The sequence below is a fragment of the Aquarana catesbeiana genome, linkage group LG13 (genome assembly GCF_042186555.1).
Source record: "Aquarana catesbeiana isolate 2022-GZ linkage group LG13, ASM4218655v1, whole genome shotgun sequence".
Classification (NCBI taxonomy): Eukaryota; Metazoa; Chordata; class Amphibia; order Anura; family Ranidae; genus Aquarana; species Aquarana catesbeiana.
The window spans coordinates 235,040,733-235,055,270 of record NC_133336.1 but is presented as its reverse complement, the minus strand read 5'-3'; the positions used below and the strand labels follow the sequence as shown (position 1 = coordinate 235,055,270).

At 42.6% G+C, this 14,538-nt stretch overlaps 1 protein-coding gene across 1 annotated transcript in view; it reads right to left on the bottom strand.

Annotated features, from left to right (window-relative positions):
- Positions 1-6,225: 6,225 nt before the first annotated feature.
- The window catches only part of LOC141116968 (NACHT, LRR and PYD domains-containing protein 3-like), a 180,827-nt gene continuing 172,514 nt past the window's right edge, over positions 6,226-14,538 (bottom strand). Inside the window, exon 12 of the mRNA XM_073609501.1 lies at positions 6,226-13,032. Coding sequence (XP_073465602.1) covers positions 12,945-13,032 — 88 coding nt within the window. The 3' untranslated portion in view covers positions 6,226-12,944. The remainder of the gene's footprint in view (positions 13,033-14,538) is intronic.

Sequence of the window (14,538 nt, the reverse complement as noted above, 5' to 3'; positions counted from 1 at the left end):
ATAAACATCGGTTAAGTGTTGTGAAAAGTCCAAAACCCCAACATTATACAAAAAAGTCCAAGTGATGTAAATGAAGATCCGTGACAACAAGGAAAGGTCCACCACCAGAAATGGAAGGGGTTACTCCTTACCAGAAGGCCATGACCCCCCACCACAGAGGGTCACGGCAAGCAGGGATCTTTAAAAACCAAAGATGGGAACTATCAGCGGTGTCCACCAGGGGTCATCTCATCAACAGCAACTCCAACGACCCGGGGCATAGATACCATAAAATAGAAGGGGCTCACATAGTGTAAAACCACTTACATTTATTAAAATAAAGTAAAATACAGATGTACACTTACAGAGTGTCAATAGATGGAACAGCCTTAAGTCCGGCTCCGTGGTCACCGGAGCTTGGACAAACCCGTCCTACTGGAATGCAACTCGCTTGGGGGTGACGTCAGCGGAGCCAGACGACGCGCTGACGTCACCCCCAAGCGAGTTGCATTCCAGTAGGACGGGTTTGTCCAAGCTCCGGTGGCCACGGAGCCGGACTTAAGGCTGTTCCATCTATTGACACTCTGTAAGTGTACATCTGTATTTTACTTTATTTTAATAAATGTAAGTGGTTTTACACTATGTGAGCCCCTTCTATTTTATGGTATCTATGCCCCGGGTCGTTGGAGTTGCTGTTGATGAGATGACCCCTGGTGGACACCGCTGATAGTTCCCATCTTTGGTTTTTAAAGATCCCTGCTTGCCGTGACCCTCTGTGGTGGGGGGTCATGGCCTTCTGGTAAGGAGTAACCCCTTCCATTTCTGGTGGTGGACCTTTCCTTGTTGTCACGGATCTTCATTTACATCACTTGGACTTTTTTGTATAATGTTGGGGTTTTGGACTTTTCACAACACTTAACCGATGTTTATTTTATGAACTTTTTTTCAATACCACCAAGTTTTGCACATTGATTTATTTATGATCACTATATGAATTTTTCTTCATTGTAAATCATTCACTAGGTTTTATTAGTATTAGCGCAACCCCTTATTTTCCTATGCTTTTCTACAATTGATGTTTTTGTGGGGATTGCTGCTTTTCACATTATTTGATTCGCACTTGCTTTTTAGCGCAGTTTTTTTTCACCATTTTTTCTATAATAGGTATTCATTGTTTGTTACAATAAAGTTCAATAAAAAAAAAAAGGTGGAGTGGAGGTTGCATGCTTCCTATCAAACGTGGAGCTCCACTCAACACAGGGGCGTAACTAGAAATAGCAGGGCCCCATAGCAAAATGTTGAATGGGGCCCCCCTGCAAACAGCCCCCCCCCACAGCTGCCCTAGTGTCAATGCAGCGTAACCTGTGCCACATACAGCGTGACCTGTGCCCAATGCAGCGTGACCTGTGCCCAATACAGCGTGACCTTTGCCCAATACAGCCTGGTCTGCCTGTGCCCCATACAGCCCCACTTATGCAGAGAAAGAGGCAAGCCACCCGGATCAGCAGAGAGCGGGATTTCCCGCTGTAATAGCTTTCATTTGAATTTCCTTTCTTCCCAGGGCTCATCGTCACATAGCCCCACCTCTTGGCCCGACGCCTTTGATGACGTCACATGTCCCGCATTGTCTATCAAAGGCACCGGGCCAAAGGGTGGAGCTATGTGACGTGAGCCCCGGGAACACTGGAAGTTCTAATGAAAGCTCTTACATCGGGCAATTCAGCTCTCTGCTGATACGGACAGCTCGCCTCTTCCTTTCCTCTCTCTTCCCCTGGCTGGGAGACTGTGCCGGCGGTGCTCTTATCCTCACTGGGCTCCACTTGGCTGCGGGCCCCATAGCGCCCGCATGGGTCGCTATGGTGGTAGTTACGCCTCTGACTCAACAGCCAGATCTTTCTCGCCATGCAATGTGCTGCTTCCTGGGAATGTAGCAGTCTAAGCAGATATTCACACTGAGATCTGACCATCTCACTTGTAATTCTGCTCTAGAGAGTAAGATACTCAGCACAAGTTATCTGCTCAATGTGGCCCTCCAAACTGTTGCGGAACTACATGTCCCATCATGCCTCTGTCTTTGGAAGTCATGCATGTAAAAGTCAGCTGCTTGCAATGCCTCATGGGACTTGTAGTTCCACAACACCGGTTGAGCACCCATAATGCAATATTATGCCAACACACATACCAACCTACAAGAATACTTGATACAGTGATGCATTTTTTTTCTTCTGCCTTAACCCTACGTTTACACCTATACACTTTTTGGTGCGTTTTTTCGTTTTGGAGAAACGCACTACAGTCCATTTAACCTGCCCTCCTATAGTACACGCTCACATCTATGCGTTTCTCAGCCGATGCACTTTTGAAATGGGCCGGGGAATTTTTTTTCCCGCAGTACAGATTGCGTTTTGTGTGTAATAGTCTTCAATGGAGTCGCACCAAAAACGCAAGTGATGGATTTTTTGATGCGTTCTGTGTTTTTATTTTTGCTCTAAATTCACTGTATATAGTTGGTTGCTAAGGAGCGGGTCTGGGAAGCCGGCTGCCGCGTCCTTAACAACCGATGAGTCATCAGCTACCAGTGGGGTTCCCCGCTGACAGCTGAATGTAAAAAGATTTGCAGGCTAAAAAGATTTGAGAAGAAAATGCCATGGGGTCCGCCCCCCCAAATAGATACCAGGTGCTTTGGGTCTCGTATGAATCTTGAGGGGAAACCCCATGCCACAATTTAAAAAAAAAACGGCGTAGGGGGTCCCCCCAAAACCATACCAGACTCTTCAGTCTGATATGGATTTTGAGGGGAAACCCCACGACACAATAAAAAAAAAAAACAGCGAGAGGTCCCCCCAAAATCTATACCAGACCCTTATCCGAGCATGCAAACTGGCAGGCCAGGAAAGGGAGGGGGCCCAGTATTCTGTCCTCCTGCCATATTAGACCACATGCCCTCAACATGGGGAGGTGGTCCCTATGTTGATGTGGACAAGGACCTCTTCCCCACAACCCTGGGCTGTGGGCGGGGGGCTTATCAGAATCGGGAAGCCCCCTTTAACATGGGGGCTCCCAAATCCCCCCCATGTGAATGAGTTTGGGGTACAAACAAGAGGCCGCATGCCTCCCAACTTTTTGAGATGGGAATGAGGGACACCTATCAGCAAAATTATGCAGGCATAGGACACACCCCCTACCACGCCCCCTTAAAGGAGAATTGTACAAAAAAACAAGAGTGGTTAAACCCACTACTATTCCTTTATATTGGCTTTTGTGATTTATAACTGCAGCAATTTAGAAATCAGATGAAAGGTTTAGCACTGGGAAACACTTTTTGATAGATAAAAAGTGCATTTTAGATACAACTATATAGATCAGACCAAAATGAGGGACAAATGAGGAGGGATGAGGGACAGAGGGACAATGCTCCAAATCAGCGATAGTCCCTCGAAATCAGGTACAGTTGGGAGCTATGCCGCCACCTTGTGACATCGCTGCCCAGGGCATGATGGGTCAGTGATGTCACAAGGGGGTAAAGTCTCTGGATGACATCACCAGGTGGCCACGCCCCATAGTTATATAAGAAATGTCAGATGTCAGAGCGGACAGAACGGCGGGAGCCAGCATCAGAGGAGGATGTTTTTATTTATTTTTTAGAAGGTTGGCAGCGAAGAAGGCATTGGCGGAGGAAGTGGAGGAAGAAGGCCATTGCAGGAAGAAGACCAGCGGAAGAAGTAGATGAAGAAGATTGGAGGAAGAAGACTGGTGGAAGAAGAAGACCAGCGGAGGAAGAAGACATTTTTAATAGAGAACTTGTCAAAAACCGTGTTCTGTGTTTCTTTACACTACACTACTTTTTTGGGAGTGAATGAGTCGGGGTACAATGTACCCCAGACTCATTCACATAGGAGGGGCAGGATCTGGGGTTTCCAGGTTCCTATAAGCCCCAGCCTGCAGACCCGCACCACCCTGGGGAAGAGGACCACCCCCCCATGTTGGGAGCATGTGGCCTGGAATGGTTCAGGAGGGGGGGATACTCGCTCAACCCCCCCCCCATTTCCTGGCCTGTCAGGCTGTGTGCTCAGGTAAGGGTCTGCTATGAATTTTTTTTTGGGGGGGACACTGTTTTTTTTGGTGTTTTTTTTGGAGCTTCCCCTCAAGATCCATAGGAGACCAAAATGGCCTGGTATGGATTTTGGGGGGACCCCACGCCGTTTTTTTCTTGAATCTTTTTAACCGGCAAATCTTTTTCTTACATTCAGCTGTCAGCAGGGAATCCCACTGACAGCTGATGACTCACCAGCTGTTAAGGACGTGGCGGCCAGCTTCCCGACCCACTCATTAGCAACCAACTATATACAATGAATTTAGAGAGGAAAAAAATGCATGAAAACTGCATGCAAATATGCATCGTAAATATGGGTTTAAAAACGCAAAAATCACTGAAAAATGCAACTGCATAGAATGTGAACCTAGACTAGACTAAAAAAAAAAATTGAAATTTACTGCCAAAATTACCGCTACTGTTCAACTGTCCTGCTGGAAAATGTGATTAATCAGCGGCTGCAGCTATTGACGCTGACGCTGGCCAGTGTATTCTGACAGTGGGGAAGTCTCTGCAAAGGGGAAATTCCTACATCCAGCTTTTTTTCTTTGGATGCAGGAATCAGTTTTTTTTTTTTTTAGGCATCCTGCTGGTTAAGGCTCGGTTTCCACTATTGCAACCCCAAAGTCGTGCTTTTTTTCGCAATTTTTTTGCCATGACTTGAAACAATGTCTGTGTATTCTTGAGATCTATGGCCCTTAAGTCGCATCAAAGTGGGACCAAAGTAGTGCAGGGACTACTTTGAAGTCGCTGCCACTTGAAGTCGCACAGATATAAACGGTACTCATTGGAAATCATGGTGTACGACTTGTCATGCGACTTTTCAGTCCCAAGTTGCATGAAAAGTCGCACTAGTGGAAACCGAGCCTTACTAAAAAAAATAAACATGTCTATCCAGTAAGGAAAACAGAGAATATACACATACTGTATGTCAGGGCCGGCCTGTGCATTAAGGGCGGATGGGCACCGCCCCCTCTATCCTTACCACCCCCCTATATAGTTAATGGATAGATTCATGCATTGTATTGCATATCCATGGCCGCCGCTGCCACCCCCTATTCAGGCATCACCCCTTTTTGGATGCCGGGCGCCTGAATTACAGCGGCGGGGGTGTTTTTTCAAAGCACCTGATTAGAGCCAAAGGCTCTAATAGGCTTCAAAATAGGGTGGACTCGGGGCGCAGAGCATTGCACTCGGAGTCCACCCAGATGTGTTAGATTGGCTGAAAGGTTAGGCGATCCTATTAGATGCCTAGGTGGAGGGGAGAAGACGCACGGTGGAAGCCGCCGCAATCTCAGAAGGGAAGAGGACACGGAAGGTGCTGCAAGATGCCTGTCCCCCTGCCCGATGATCCCCGATGTGCCCGCCGATCGGGTAAGTGCTGGTGAACTGGCAAAAAGCGGAGGGGGGGGGGGGGTTGAGGTGCCGGGGGGTGGGGGGTGTTTGGTTGTTTGCCACCCAAAAAAACACCAGCCGCCACTGCTGTATGTACATATATAAATAGTATACAGATCAGTGTAATGATGTAGAGACCTGTGTAAAAAATAAAGTGATGGCTACGTGCACAAATAGAACGACAATTCAACTTTATTTTTGTAAGCATATATTTTAACAACGTCACATACTATTATACACATCAATGAACAGTAAATAATAAAAAAAAAACACATTCAGGTCCAGGTTTTTATTGCTATTGGGACATTGCAATATGCAAGTAATATTTACCGACCATCACACCAATGATACGAAGAGACTTTTAAAAAATAGAATAAATGTACAAAGAGTTTTTTTTACCAAAACATTTTTCTATAACACCAAAACTAAACCTAACTAATAAAAGAGCTGTTAGGAAAGGAGATTTCGATTCAGACTCAATTGTAAAGCGCTGTGTGAATTGACAGCGCTATACAAGTACCTTAAATAAATAAAATAAATAAATTAGCCAAAAGTGACAATTTTCTGATCTTGCCATGTCAGAGTCTGAAGAAATCGAAGAATGGACTGGGAAACTGGAGATGGTAACTTGTATGCATCATGTCAGATACCATTGGTCCATTTGTGGGCAATTAGCTGGTGGTAGGCACTAGAGGTGAGAACTGTCTACTGATATTGTGGAACACTGTAATGTGTGGAGGTTCCTGTATACACAGGTTGAATAGATTGGACAGGAAAATTTGGATTTTAAGGGTCATATGGGGCAGGGTAATGAGAAATGGTAGCATAGCTTACTTGTATTATTTGGATCCTCATTTTGGCCACCAAATCTGAATGCACCTTTTCCATTTCAGGGATTAGACTCTTAGAAAAATTGATGGTGCTCCCTCTCCTGTGTGGCCAGTTTTCTGACCACAGACAAAAATCAGCAGAGTCCTGTGAGGAGCTCTTTTTTGGGTGCTTGATATTTGGGTCTGTGTCGGTTCGCTTGGTATACAGGCCTGTTCCTTTTCTTTCCCATCAAAAAGCAGCAGGGATTCCTCAATGTTTTGTTCTGGTTCATCCCTGTTTTGACTTTTAAAACCGCTCAGACCTTCTTCATCGAAATTGCTTTCTGTACTGCGGTCAACATAACATATAATTTTAGAAGGCATGTGGCCTTTTAAACACTTGCAGAGGTTCACACGATCAGTCTATATATTGTACAATGCTGTAGACTTTGCATATACATGTACCATTTTCATGCAAACCGGATGTCCATTTTGTCTTGTGTTTCTCTTTCTGTAGCTCCAGTATCTAATTATTCACAAGAAGGAGTAGGTAGGTGGTATTGGAACTCCAAAGTTTTAATTCAAGCCACATAGTAGTGTGGGGTAATAGCCATGCGCCGTGACTAACACTAGGCTCGCAGCTGACACAAACCAAAGTGCTTCCAAGGCCACTTTGGACTGTGGCTGATGAATGAGAGGGTAATAATGAAGTGCTACATCATCATATTATAGTCTAAAAACAAACTTTATGCCAATAAAAAGTCTGCTGTAAACCGTATAAAAGGTCAACTTGTTTAGCTAAGCCTTGCCCTAACAATTAGGACTTGGAGGACAGAAGATACTGAACATGGACTATCAGATATTATTTTGTATTTTCTGGAAAAAGCTCATCAGCAATTTATTGTTGCAATATGTGGCTCTTAAGGAGGGGTTAATTTAACCCTTAATAATGGCAAGGGTTTACAAGGCATGATTGTGCATTGGTTTTATATCATCAACTTAGATCAGATTATTCTACTTTGGATGCATTAAATAAGAAGTAATTACATTCACAATACAAGATTCTGGGCTGACAGAATCCTATTGCATCCCCAGAACAAAGGAGGAGAAAATATTATGCACCTGAACAAAATTAAAAGGCATGTTCACAAATACTAAGATTATATTTTATAAAAATGAAGAACTGGAACTGCTGAGGAGACATGAGGAGGAGTTTAACTTTGTGGGAATATCAGAAACCTGGTTTGACAGCTCACATGACTGGCTTGCAACCGTTCAGTGGTACTCTTGAAGGGACAGGGTAGACAAAAGAAGGGGCGGGGTGTGCCTGTATGTGAAGAGGTATTTGCTAGTATATAAGGGATGACATTGCTAATGGGGCAAGGGAGGATGTGGAATCCTCGTGGCTGGAACGTCAAAGGGAAGAAACAAATAAGAAATTAATTATGGGTGTATGCTACAGGCCCCCTAATCTGAAGGATGAAGAAGAGACTGATCTCCTCTCACAGTTAGAAATTGCGGTGAGGCAGGGCAATGTTATGATCATGGGGGACATTAATTATCTGGATATTGACTGGGCAGACAGAACTACTCACTCATTTAAGGCTCATGATTTCTTAAATGTCTTGCAGGACAATTTCACGCATTAGTTGGTGCATACCCCAATTAAAATTAAATGCTTTTTTTTGCTTTTTTTTTTTGTTTGTTTAATTTATGTATATATCTGTCTGTATTTGGGAAGTATGTATGTAGTATATTATTCATTTTTTGTGCAGCAAGGTCTTTTACCTCCTTTGGTCTAATGAGAACCTCCAAGGCTAAAGATAGTTGACATCCTTCAATATGTAGTGGGTTGTGAGGCATAGTGGGTGCAAAGATGGTGAAAGTAATTGGGCGTCAGACTGGATGTAAAAGAGGTTTTATTTCTTTTAACAGTCCTTTTTATATATTTTGGGGGATAGAGGGTTAGGGCCAGGACACCCTTATATAGTTGCAAACTCAATTGACAGAATCTGAGACTTTAATAGGAAAACAGCCGTGCAGGGAAAGGCCCCAGCAAGGCGCCACTTCTGCACGTGCAGGATTACTGTCTCCTATGGTAACAGTCCTTTAACAGTTCCTAACTCAAATGTATCAGTTCTTTCAGCTCTACTACAACTGCTCCTTGTAGTTCTTCAATACTGAGCTCCTGGTCTCTCACTAGACCCACTGATTCACTAACTATGAATCCCTTGACCTCCTCCAAGGTTTGCAGTGGTATCCCCTCAAGCCTCACCCCCACTTCTCTGCTGGGTCCGTAGCTTGGCATTCCAGATACTCCTCAATCTTCAGCCCTGCTAACCGGCTCGGTCTCTGGCTTGACACACAAGGCTGCTCTGCAAGCGTCTCCTCCGCTGGTTGGGTCCCTGGCTTGATCATCGCCTGAAGTTTCCCGATTCTCCACCGTGCCCTTTGGTGAGAATATGGTTCTGGTACTTGCTTCAGTTACTCACTGTGGTCCCTGGTAAAGGTGATTGGTCCCTTCGTGGCAACAGCTTCCCTCCGACCACCGACAGGTTCTCCGGCCGACAGAACCGTCACTTTTGTTTGGACTGCAAGCCTCAGTCCCAACCCTGTGCTGCCCTCTTACTTCTGGATAGGCCCCCACACAGCCTGGCAGCCATATGCCTCTGGGATAGGCCCAATCTCCAGTCTAGCAGCCCGGGGCAGACAACACACGTTTACCCAGACGGCAGTCCAGTGGCACAGAACACATATCACCTGACCTCACCCAAATATATAGGCTCTCCCAGCAGGCAGGCCAAGGGATTAGAGAAAACCCCTGCCCATTGGCTGGGACACCCACATACCTATAACCTGACCTTGGGTTGCCCTTCTCATATCTAGTACCACCAAGTACCCGGCCATCTAGTGGTAGAAGAGAAAAGTGCAACAAGGCCAAGCTTAGGGAGAAACCAATAGATCCCTATCAATCGACCAAGATAACTACTCTTGGCAAATAAATTTGTGAGGAGCTCCCTGACTAAACTCCAGGGTACTACATATGTATATAAAAAACAATAAAAAAGTTACTGGATAAAAAAAAAAAAAAAAGAATTAATGCTCTGCTGGACATACTAATTACAAACAACACAGATCTGATTTACAGATGTGGAAGTAAAGGATAACTTAGGAAATAGTGATCACAGGGCAATTACTTTCACCATAAATTATAGGAATAAAAGAACAAGAACAGTACATTTCAAAAGAGCCAACTTTACTAAACTGCATTTTAGACTATACTACATTAAATTGGATCAAATGCTAGAAACAAAGAACACAGAGGAAAATGGGAGTGCTTTAACCACTTCAGGCCCGGAAGAATTTACCGGCTTCCTGACCAGAGCACTTTTTGCGCTGCATTGCTTTAACTGACAATTGTGCGGTTCTGCGACGTTGTACCCAAACAAAATTGACGTCCTTTTTTTCCCACAAATAGAGCTTTATTTTGGTGGTATTTGATCACCTCTGCAGTTTTTATTTTTTGTGCTATAAACAAAAAAAGAGCAAAAATTTTGAAAAGAAAGCAATATTTTTTACATTTTGCTATAATAAATATCCACAAAAATATGTAATTTTTTTTTTCCCTCAGTTTAGGCCGATATGTATTCTTCTACATATTTTTGGTGAAAAAAAAATTGCAATAAGCGTATATTAATTGGTTTGCGCAAGAGTTATAGTGTCTACAAAATAGGGGATAGATTTATGGCATTTTTAATATTAATTTTTTTTTTTTATTAGTAATGGCGGTGTTCTGCGATTTTTATTGTAACTGGGACATTATGGCGGACACATTGGATACGTTTGACACTATTTTGGGACCATTGTAATTTATACAGCGCTCAGAGCTATTAAAATGCAATGATTACTGTATAAATGACACTGGTAGGGAAGGGGTTAAACACTAGGGGGCGATCGAGGGGTTAAGTGTGTCCTAAGGAGTGATGCTAACTGTGGAGGGGGGGGGATGAACGGGGAAATGCCTTGTTTACATCTCCCCATTCTGCAGCTCCGTGACACAATCGCGGGACACTGGCGGACATTGAGTCCACGCGCGGCCACAATGCCGCTTCTTAAAGGGGACGTACGTGTACGCCCATTTGAACAGCTGTGCCAGTGTGGCGACTTATATCGTTGTGCACTGGTCAGCAGGCGGTTGAAAACATATTAAAGAAGTATTAAACCCAAAAGCAAACATTTATTTAATTGCAGCTTACCAATTCTTAAATGTACTGGCTGCATTAGTTAGCCTTTTTTAGGCTTTCTTTCCCTTATTTTCATCTGATGATCCAGCCAGGAAGTCTTGTTTTTCAACAGAGCAAGCTCTCTTTCAAATGTAGCAGTTAGAGTGTTGAGACAAACCATTTACCACTGACTTATGGTGCTTACAATGATCAGTCTTTATTTATTCATGTAAAACCTTCACCCCAAAAGGAAAAAAAACTGTTGCTATAACTCCTCGTGTAACTGCAGTTTTAGTTGGAGTTTGATTTGTTTGTTAGTATATCTAAATCTGCTACTACAGCCAACACCCCCCCCCAGACTGACAATGCTGCTATCCAAAGGTGCCCCCTGTGCACCATCATCCAGAGTAGGGGCACTCTAGTACAAGAGGTGTGTTACTGGCCAGACCACCAGGTGAAAACAGAGGAGAAAAAGACTAAAAAAAGAAAAAAAATAATGCAGCTACTATATCTAATGATTGGAAAAGTGTAATATCACATTTTTGGTTTTGGGTTTAATGCCGCATTAAATGATGGCATTACCAAGTGCATTGCAATGGGCAACACATATAAAAGAACTAAAGCTAAACCTGGGTGGCTAAATTCTAGTATGAAAAGGCATATTGATTAGAAAAAAGTTGTCCTTTAAAAATATAAGGCCAAGGGGACTCTGTCGGCATTCCAGTAATACAAAGATCACAATTAGAAATGTAAAAGTGTGATCAGCACTGCTAAAATAGACCATGAGAGACACATAGTGGAGGAGAGTAAAAAATCCCTTAAAATTTTAAAAATTTATATTATTAGGATACAATATATAAAAAGTAAAAAGTTGAGGTCAGGGCATTTTGGCCTAATAAGGGATAATCTGAGAAGTTGGTTACAAGTGACAAGGAGAAGGTAACTGCATTAAATAAATTCTTTGCCTCAGTTTCTACAAAGGAAAAGAAGGGGTAATTATACATAAGACTGTATTCGTATGTACTGTATTATTAGTGACACAACGTGGAAAATCCCCTTGTGGCTTAGAGAAGCCAGAGTTCAAAAAAGACTTGAAAAACTAAATTTGAATAATACACCAGGACAAGATGGCTTACACCCCAGAGTTCTCAAAGAACTTAGCCATGTTATAGCCCGACAGCTATTTCTAATCTTATGGACTATAGTTTCCAGATATATATCTCAGCCCTTTTTTGCATATTGGTACCACCTTTGTTTTTTCAACAATCCGCTGGTACCATGTTTGACTGGCATGTGCCGTTAACCCGTTCATGCTCTGCAGTATTAACCACTTCAGCCCTGGACCATTTGGCTGGCTAAAGACCAGAGGACTTTTTGTCATTTGGCACTGCGTTGCTTTAACTGACAATTGCACGGTCCTGCAATGTGGCTCACAAACAAAACCGACGTCCTTTTTTTCCCACAAATAGAGCTTTCTATTGGTGGTATTTGATCACCTCTGCAGTTTTTATTTTTTGCGCTATAAACAAAAAAAGAGAGACAATTTTGAAAAAAACATTTTTTTTCCTCAGTTTAGGCCGATTCATATTCTTCTACATATTTTTGGTAAAAAAAAATTGCAATAAGCGTATATTGATTGGTTTGCACAAAAGTTAGAGCGTCTACAAAATAGGGGATAGTTTTATGGCATTTTTATTAATCTTTTTTTTTTACTAGTAATGGCGGCGATCAGCGATTTTTTTATCGTGACTGCGACATTATGGCGGACACATTGGACAATTTTGACACATTTTTTTGACCATTCACCTTTATACAGCATCAGTGCGATTAAAAATGCATTGATTACTGAGTAAATGTGACTGGCAGTGAAGGGGTTAACCACTAGGTGGCAGTGTAGGGGCTAAGTGTGTCCTAGGGAGTGATTCTAACTGTGGGGAGGAAGGGCTACGTGTGACACATCACTGATCACCGCTCCCGATTGCAGGGAGCTGTGATCAGTGACAGTGTCACTAGGCAGAACGGGGAAATGCTTGTTTACATTAGCATTTTCCCATTCTTCCTCTCCGTGAGATGATCGCGTGTATCCCTGCGGATATCGAGTCCGCGGGACCTGCGATCTCACTCACGGAGCTCGTGACAGGTGCACACATGCACGTCTACAGCGACACGCACGCGATGGCACAACTGTAAATTCAAAGGGATGTACAGGTACGCTCATTTGCGTAGCTGTGCCATTCTGTCGACGTAAATATACAGGCGGCGGTCGGCAAGCGGTTAAAGACTAAAAAATATTGAACATTCTCTGCATCTTATCTTATATGTATTAGCTCATCTATGATGATTCCTCCTCGTCTTGGGCCATTTCTGAATTTCATTCTCCTCCTCATCCAGAGCAAAGTTCTGGCTCCATTCACAGCTGTAGCAAAGCTTCTTCCTCTGAGGTCACTATGTAAAAACCTTCAGTCCTGACCGGAGGCGTTCCAACCTTTTAAATTTTCTTTTAGTTTTAGCTGACAAACTATTGTCTTCGATCCTAGAATAGAGGATATAAATGGTCATCAGATCTCAGAAAAATGCTCTCACACCATATCCTTCACTCTCTGTGTGCAATAATAAAGGATATGCATGAATATTGTTGTCGTTATTTATATTATTACTGTTATTGTTAATACTGTTCACAAGCCTAATTACTGTGCCCCAGAGAAATAGGAGAAAAGGGACCCTCTCCCAAATGTCTGATTGTTGAACTTTCTGTATACCTCCAGCAGTCAATCAAGCTTTGCCTTTCCTGTTGCTATAGTTGGTCAGACAATGCAAACTGACACAGAAGTATATCATTTGATGGAATTGCAACTATATTCCACTATCCACAATAATTTATATCAGGATGCTTTGCAATACATCAAAGGCTGCAGAGATTGGTGAACAGAAAAAGAATGACATGATGATGGATGTAGACTGGGAGGATGAATACTGTACACATATGAGTACATGGATGGACAGATACACTTTGGAGGAATTCTGGGTAAAATAAAACTACATAGTTAAAACACTGATCCCTGTTTTAACTACTTGCCAACCGACTGGAAGGGTGATAGCTCAGGTTTTAGAGATGGACCCAGTTTTAAAGCATGACCTGTTAAGTATCTTTTTATTTGGTGTAACATCTCCTTTTATATTTCACCTATCAGGATGGTGAGTGGAAGGAAGACAAAAACATTTGTTTCTTGATCTCCCCTAGGAGGAATGAACCCCGAAATCTGTGAGCACTTCCAGGTACAGAGTTGTCAGATTGTGGCCAGGAAAAGGACTGATCAAGTATAGTCTGTACTTGAAGCTGGAGTAGTACAGAGGAATCATATGTCCAAATGGCCCAAGATTCCTCCACAAAGAGTACCTGACACTATTACATGAAGGGCTTGCCAGCTGCCTGCAATAGCAATAAAGTTTAACACACAAACACAAATGCACATGCAGAGTGCACACTGGGCATATAAACTAACATAAGACACATTTTAGGCATTTATGCACACTCACAATAAGAGGAATAATTTGAGGACCAACAGTAACTGCCAACTTGAGCTGTCAAGATTTTTTTTAAAGAGTCTCCTATGAAAATTGTTGGGCTTTGCAGATAAACCCAAGAAAATGTACATATTGCAACATATCAGTCCCTAGATTTGGTGGCTGCATTCATTTTTTTTTCCATTTTGAACAATTACAGAAAATGTCTGTTGGTCTTTCCAGAGATGCCATGTGCTTAGCTCTTATGACAAAACAACCAACGTTATTTTTCTTCCAAGAAATTGTGTATTAAAATAATATGATCCAAGCTAGCCTCATTATATAGGTAATTCATAAACATATATAATTATGTCTATATCCTATTTATTGCCTATATACAGTTATGTCAAATTCTAACACTATATATAAAACTACAAATAATATCAGTCACCAATTTATAATTGCACTTAATTCTGAGAATAATAAAACATTTTATTTATAAACTGACTGTATCCATATACAGTGAAAACAAGTC